Source organism: Pristiophorus japonicus, chromosome 27 (genome assembly GCF_044704955.1).
Source record: "Pristiophorus japonicus isolate sPriJap1 chromosome 27, sPriJap1.hap1, whole genome shotgun sequence".
Lineage (NCBI taxonomy): Eukaryota > Metazoa > Chordata > Chondrichthyes > Pristiophoridae > Pristiophorus > Pristiophorus japonicus.
In genome coordinates, this window is record NC_092003.1 from 2,796,974 (window position 1) to 2,804,473 (window position 7,500).

The 7,500-nt window shown below is 64.3% G+C and overlaps 1 protein-coding gene across 1 annotated transcript in view; it reads left to right on the plus strand.

The window, feature by feature from the left end:
- LOC139239522 (actin-related protein 2-like) overlaps positions 1–7,500 on the plus strand; it is a 143,522-nt gene that overhangs the window by 134,114 nt on the left and 1,908 nt on the right. The window contains exons 5-8 of the mRNA XM_070868328.1: positions 3,867–4,003; positions 5,808–5,957; positions 6,439–6,584; positions 6,970–7,102. Of these exons, the coding sequence (XP_070724429.1) occupies positions 3,867–4,003; positions 5,808–5,957; positions 6,439–6,584; positions 6,970–7,102 (566 nt within the window). The remainder of the gene's footprint in view (positions 1–3,866; positions 4,004–5,807; positions 5,958–6,438; positions 6,585–6,969; positions 7,103–7,500) is intronic.

Sequence of the window (7,500 nt, forward strand, 5' to 3'; positions counted from 1 at the left end):
CTCTCTCGCTCTCCCCCCTCTCTCGCTCTCCCCCCCTCTCTCTCGCTCTCCCCCCCCCTCAATCTCGCTCTCCCCCCCTCAATCTCGCTCTCCCCCCCTCTCTCTCGCTCTCCCCCCCTCTCTCTCGCTCTCCCCCCTCTCTCTCGCTCTCCCCCCTCTCTCTCGCTCTCCCCCCCTCTCTCTCGCTCTCCCCCCCTCTCTCTCGCTCTCCCCCCCTCTCTCTCGCTCTCCCCCCTCTCTCTCTCGCTCTCCCCCCTCTCTCTCTCGCTCTCCCCCCTCTCTCTCTCGCTCTCCCCCCCTCTCTCTCGCTCTCCCCCCCTCTATCTCGCTCTCCCCCCCTCTATCTCGCTCTCCCCCCCTCTCTCTCGCTCTCCCCCCTCTCTCTCGCGCTCTCCCCCCCTCTCTCTCGCTCTCCCCCCCTCTCTCTCGCTCTCCCTCCTCTCCTCTCCCCTCCTCTCTCTCGCTCTCCCCCCCTCTCTCTCGCCCTCTCGCGCTCTCAGCCCTCTCTCTCGCTCTCCCCCCCCTCTCTCTCGCTCTCCCCCCTCTCTCTATCTCTCTCCCCCGTCTCTCTCGCTCTCCCCCGTCTCTCTCGCTCTCCCCCCGTCTCTCTCGCTCTCCCCCCGTCTCTCTCGCTCTCCCCACTCTCTCGCTCCCCCCTCTCTCTCGCTCTCTCCCCCCTCTCTCGCTCTCCCCCCCCCTCGCTCTCCCCCCCCCCCCCTCTCTCTCGCTCTCCCCCCTCTCTCTCGCTCTCCCCCCTCTCTCTCGCTCTCCCCCCCTCTCTCTCGCTCTCCCCCCTCTCTCTCGCTCTCCCCCCCTCTCTCTCGCTCTCCCCCCCTCTCTCTCGCTCTCCCCCCCTCTCTCTCGCTCTCCCCCCCTCTCTCTCGCTCTCCCCCCTCTCTCTCGCTCTCCCCCCTCTCTCTCGCTCTCCCCCCCTCTCTCTCGCTCTCCCCCCCTCTCTCTCGCTCTCCCCCCTCTCTCTCGCTCTCCCCCCCTCTCTCTCGCTCTCCCCCCTCTCTCTCGCTCTCCCCCCCTCTCTCTCGCTCTCCCCCCTCTCTCTCGCTCTCCCCCCCTCTCTCTCGCTCTCCCCCCCTCTCTCTCGCTCTCCCCCCTCTCTCTCGCTCTCCCCCCCTCTCTCGCTCTCCCCCCCTCTCTCGCTCTCCCCCCTCTCTCTCGCTCTCCCCCCCCTCTCTCTCGCTCTCCCCCCCCTCTCTCTCGCTCTCTCCCCCCTTTCTCTCGTCTCCCCCTCTCTCTCGCTCTCCCCCCCTCTCTCGCTCTCCCCCCCTCCTCTCTCTCTCTCTCCCCCCCTCTCTCTCTCGCTCTCCCCCCCTTGCTCTCCCCCCCCTCTCTCGCTCTCCCCCCCCCACTCGCTCTCCCCCTCTCTCTCGCTCTCCCCTCTCTCTCGCTCTCCCCCCTCTCTCTCTCGCTCTCCCCCCCCCTCTCTCTCGCTCTCCCCCACTCCTCTCTCGCTCTCCCCCCCCTCTCTCTCGCTCTCCCCCCCCTCTCTCGCTCTCCCCCCCCCCTCTCTCCCCCCCCCTCTCTCTCGCACTCCCCCCCTCTCTCTCGCTCTCCCCCCTCTCTCTCGCTCTCCCCCCCCTCTCTCTCGCTCTCCCCCCTCACTTGCTCCCCCCTCTCTCTTGCTCTCCCCCCTCTCTCTCTCTCGCTCTACCCCGTCTCTCTCGCTCCCCCCCTCTCTCTCGCTCTCCCCCCTCTCTCTCGCTCTCCCCCCTCTCTCTCGCTCTCCCCCCTCTCTCTCGCTCTCCCCCCCTCTCTCTCTCTCGCTCTCCCACCCTCTCTCTCTCTCGCTCTCCCCACTCTCTCTCGCCCTCTCTCGCTCTCCCCCCCTCTCTCTCGCTCGCCCCCTCTCTCTCGCTCTCCCCCCCTCTCTCTCGCTCTCCCACCCTCACTCTCTCTCGCTCTCCCCCCTCTCTCTCGCTCTCCCCCCGTCTCTCTCGCTCCCCCCCCCCTCTCGCTCCCCCCCCCCTCTCGCTCTCCCCCCTCTCTCTCTCTCGCTCTCCCCCCTCTCTCTCGCTCTCCCCCCCCCTCTCGCTCTCCCCCCCCTCTCTCGCTCTCCCCCCCCTCTCTCTCGCTCTCCCCCCTCCTCTCTCGCTCCCCCCCCTCCTCTCTCGCTCCCCCCCTCTCTCTCGCTCTCCCCCCTCCTCTCTCGCTCTCCCCCCCTCTCTCTCGCTCTCCCCCCCTCTCTCTCGCTCTCCCCCCTCTCTCTCGCTCTCCCCCCCTCTCTCTCGCTCTCCCCCCCTCTCTCTCGCTCTCCCCCCTCTCTCTCGCTCTCCCCCCCGTCTCTCTCGCTCTCCCCCCCTCTCTCTCGCTCTCCCCCCCTCTCTCTCGCTCTCCCCCCGTCTCTCTCGCTCTCCCACCGTCTCTCTCTCTCTCCCCCGTCTCTCTCGCTCTCCCCCCGTCTCTCTCGCTCTCCCCCCCGTCTCCCTCGCTCTCCCCCGTCTCCCTCGCTCTCCCCCCGTCTCTCTCGCTCTCCCCCCGTCTCTCTCGCTCTCCCCCCGTCTCTCTCGCTCTCCCCCCGTCTCTCTCGCTCTCCCCCCGTCTCTCTCGCTCTCCCCCGTCTCTCTCGCTCTCCCCCCGTCTCTCTCGCTCTCCCCCCGTCTCTCTCGCTCTCCCCCCGTCTCTCTCGCTCTCCCCCCGTCTCTCTCGCTCTCCCCCGTCTCTCTCGCTCTCCCCCCGTCTCTCTCGCTCTCCCCCCGTCTCTCTCGCTCTCCCCCGTCTCTCTCGCTCTCCCCCCGTCTCTCTCGCTCTCCCCCCCGTCTCTCTCGCTCTCCCCCCGTCTCTCTCGCTCTCCCCCGTCTCTCTCGCTCTCCCCCCGTCTCTCTCGCTCTTCCCCCGTCTCTCTCGCTCTCCCCCCGTCTCTCTCGCTCTCCCCCCGTCTCTCTCGCTCTCCCCCCGTCTCTCTCGCTCTCCCCCCGTCTCTCTCGCTCTCCCCCCGTCTCTCTCGCTCTCCCCCGTCTCTCTCGCTCTCCCCCCCGTCTCTCTCGCTCTCCCCCCGTCTCTCTCGCTCTCCCCTCCTCTCGCTCGCTCTCCCCCCCTCTCTCTCGCTCTCCACCCCCCTCTCTCTCACCCCCCTCTCTCTCTCGCTCTCCCCCGTCTCTCTCGCTCTCCCTCCCCTCTCTCTCGTTCTCCCCCCTCTCTCGCTCTCCCCCCTCTCTCGCTCTCCCCCCCTCTCTCTCTCGCTCTTCCCCTCTCTCTCGCTCTCCCCCTCTCTCTCTCTCTCTCTCTTGCTCTCCCCCTCTCTCTCTCTCTTGCTCTCCCCTCTCCCCCTCTCTCTCTCGCTCTCCCCCCTCTCCCCCTCTCCCCCTCTCTCCCTCTCTCCCTCTCTCCCTCTCTCTCTCTCTCTCCCGCGCTCTCTCTCCCGCTCGCGCGCTCTCCCGCTCTCTCTCTCTCCCGCGCTCTCTCTCTCTTGCTCGCTCTCCCGCTCTTTCTCTCTCTCTCTCTCTCCCGCTCTTTTTCTCTCTCTCTCTCCCTCCCGCTCTCGCCCTCCCGCTCTCGCCCTCTCTCCCGCTCGCTCTCTCTCTCTCTCTCTCCCCCGTCTCTCTCGCTCTCCCCCCGTCTCTCTCTCTCTCTCTCCCGCTCTCGCCCTCCCGCTCTCCCGCTCTCCCGCTCTCGCCCTCCCGCTCTCTCTCTCCCTCCCGCTCTCTCTCTCTCTCTCCCGCTCTCTCTCGCTCTCCCCCCGTCTCTCTCTCTCTCTCTCCCGCTCTCCCCCTCCCGCTCTCTGTCTCTCTCCTCGCTCTCCCCCTCCCTTTCTCCCCCTGGATTACTAACCCCGAACCCTAAGTGAACGTGACCCCGTGTTGCAGTATCTGGGCCTGTGGAACTCAGCCTCTCTCTCCTTGTTCCCCCCCCAGGGCTGCTGACGGGTGTGGTGATCGACTCTGGGGACGGAGTGACCCACATCTGCCCCGTATACGAGGGCTTCTCACTCCCACACCTGACCCGCAGACTGGACATTGCCGGCAGGGACATCACCCGCTACCTCATCAAGGTCAGTCCACGGGCATTGGGCGGGAAACCTCCCCCCGGGGCGGGGGCAGGGGCGGGGAGGGGGAGTGGCGGAGAGGGAGGGGAGCAAGGAGAGGGAAGAGGGGTGTGTCGCAGGTAGACCCCGGGGGTGAAGGGGCCAAAGGTCGAAGGCCAAAGGTGGGCAAGAACGGACAAGTTCGAAGGTCAATCCATTGTATCAACTTGACATCAACGTTTGGGTTTAATACAAGGGACTTCATTTATATAGCGCTTTTCTTCCCCCCTCAGGACGTCCCACAGCGCCTCACAGCCAATGAAGTACTATCGGAGTGCGCTCACTGTTGTAATGTGGGAAACGCCAATTAGCGCACAGCAAGCTCCCACACACAGCGATGTGATAATGACCCAGATCATCTGTTTTAGTGATGTTGGTCGAGGGATAAATATTGGCCCCAGGACACCGGGGAGAACTCCCCCTGCTCTTCTTCCAATAGTGGCCCCGGGATCTTTTACATCCACCCGAGAGGCAGACGGGGGCCTCGGTTTAACGTCTCATCTGAAAGACAGCACCTCCGACAGTGCGGCACTCCCTCAGTACTGCCCCTCCGACAGTGTGGTGCTCCCTCAGTACTGCCCCTCCGACAGTGCAGCACTCCCTCAGTACTGCCCCTCCGACAGTGTGGTGCTCCCTCAGTACTGCCCCTCCGACAGTGCAGCACTCCCTCAGTACTGCCCCTCCGACAGTGTGGTGCTCCCTCAGTACTGCCCCTCCGACAGTGCGGCACTCCCTCAGTACTGCCCCTCCGACAGTGTGGTGCTCCCTCAGTACTGCCCCTCCGACAGTGCGGCGCTCCCTCAGTACTGCCCCTCCGACAGTGCGGCGCTCCCTCAGTACTGCCCCTCCGACAGTGCGGCACTCCCTCAGTACTGCCCCTCCGACAGTGCGGCGCTCCCTCAGTACTGCCCCTCCGACAGTGCGGCGCTCCCTCAGTACTGCCCCTCCGACAGTGCGGCGCTCCCTCAGTACTGCCCCTCCGACAGTGCGGCGCGCCCTCAGTACTGCACCTCTGACAGTGCGGCGCTCCCTCAGTACTGCCCCTCCGACAGTGCGGCGCTCCCTCAGTACTGCCCCTCCGACAGTGCGGCACTCCCTCAGTACTGCCCCTCTGACAGTGCGGCACTCCCTCAGTACTGCCCCTCCGACAGTGCGGCACTCCCTCAGTACTGCCCCTCTGACAGTGCGGCACTCCCTCAGTACTGCACCTCTGACAGTGCGGCGCTCCCTCAGTACTGCACCTCTGACAGTGCGGCGCTCCCTCAGTACTGCCCCTCCGACAGTGCGGCGCTCCCTCAGTACTGCACCTCTGACAGTGCGGCGCTCCCTCAGTACTGCCCCTCCGACAGTGCGGCGCTCCCTCAGTACTGCCCCTCCGACAGTGCGGCGCTCCCTCAGTACTGCCCCTCCGACAGTGCGGCGCTCCCTCAGTACTGCCCCCACGTAAGACGTATTGAAAGTAATTGCGTCCTTGAACACTTGGGCGGGGGGATGCACGATGGGGGAAAAAATGTCAGGTTGACCATGAGTCCAGAATTGGCCAATGGGGTAAGGAAGAGACAGCTCGCCGTTCCATTGGCTGTGGGGAAGGCGGTGATTCACGACAATGGGCGTGTTGGGCGACCAATGCCGGAAAAGTGTATGGGAGGGGCGGGGCCAGGATGTCGTCCAATCAGAGTTGCCGATACCCCGTTGGTGGCTTGGCTGGGAATTTGGCTGTGGTCGGTGTTTGACCTTTCACCTCTCGCTCTCGCTAACTCTCTCCCTCCAGCTCCTCTTACTCCGCGGGTACGCCTTCAATCACTCGGCTGACTTCGAAACGGTGAGAATGATGAAGGAGAAGTTCTGCTATGTCGGCTACAACATCGAACAGGAGCAGAAGCTGGCCCAGGAGACGACTGTGCTGGTGGAGTCTTACACGGTGAGTGGGGCTGTACTGAGGGAGGGCCGCATTGTCGGAGGGGCAGTACTGAGGGAGCGCCGCACTGTCGGAGGGGCAGTACTGAGGGAGCCCCGCACTGTCGGAGGGGCGGTACTGAGGGAGCGCCGCACTGTCGGAGGGGCGGTACTGAGGGAGCGCCGCACTGTCGGAGGGGCAGTACTGAGAGAGTGCCGCACTGTCGGAGGGGCGGTACTGAGGGAGCGCCGCACTGTCGGAGGGGCAGTACTGAGGGAGCGCCGCACTGTCGGAGGGGCGGTACTGAGGGAGCGCCGCACTGTCGGAGGGGCAGTACTGAGGGAGCGCCGCACTGTCGGAGGGGCGGTACTGAGGGAGCGCCGCACTGTCGGAGGGGCAGTACTGAGGGAGCCCCGCAGTGTCGGAGGGGCGGTACTGAGGGAGTGCCGCACTGTCGGAGGGGCAGTACTGAAGATTCATCACCTCTCTCCCTCTCTCCCTGTAGCTGCCTGATGGGAGAGTGATCAAGGTCGGAGGGGAACGCTTCGAGGCACCAGAGGCGCTCTTCCAACCTCACCTCATCAACGTAGAGGGGGTCGGAGTAGCAGAACTTCTCTTCAACACCATCCAAGCGGCAGATATCGACACAAGGTAGGGGCAGCACATTGTCGGGGTCAGGGGGAGGAGATTCTGAATTGTTCACTTCCCGGCCTCCCCCTGACTCGGGGAGCCCCTCCCACCTTAGGCTCGATCCGTACCTCACCCGGCCTGGCCCCCCCTCTGCATGCAGCTATTCGGCCATGGGAGCCATCATGGCCATACATTCCTTTCCTCACGCAACGATCTCTGGTTAGCGATGAGCCCGTGTATGTGTCTCAGTGTCTCCTGTACATTGTACACTGTCGGAGGGGCAGTACTGAGGGAGCGCCGCACTGTCGGAGGGATAGTACTGAGGGAGCGATTCAATCCAATTTGATGTGGCACATTCAGCAAGTGTTTCCACCACTCTCTCTCTCTCTCTCTCTCTCTCTCTCAGAGCCGATTTCTACAAGCACATTGTCCTGTCTGGAGGTTCCACGATGTACCCCGGACTTCCCTCCCGTCTCGAGCGTGAGATTAAACAACTGTATCTGGAGCGTGTTCTGAAGGGAGATGTGGAAAAGCTATCGGTGAGTAAGATTTTATCCCGAGTCCAATCTAACCCGTGCTTCACCTGCCCTGGGAGTATTTGATGGGGACAGTGTAGAGGGAGCTTTACTCTGTATCTAACCCCCTGTACCTGCCCTGGGAGTGTTTGATGGGACAGTGTAGAGGGAGCTTTACTCTGTATCTAACCCCCTGTACCTGCCCTGGGAGTGTTTGATGGGACAGTGTAGAGGGAGCTTTACTCTGTATCTAATCCCGTGTTGTACCTGCCCTGGGAGTGTTTGATGGGACAGTGTAGAGGGAGCTTTACTCTGTATCTAACCCTGTGCTGTACCTGCCCTGGGAGTGTTTGATGAGACAGTGTAGAGGGAGCTTTACTCTGTATCTAACCCCCTGTACCTGCCCTGGGAGTGTTTGATGG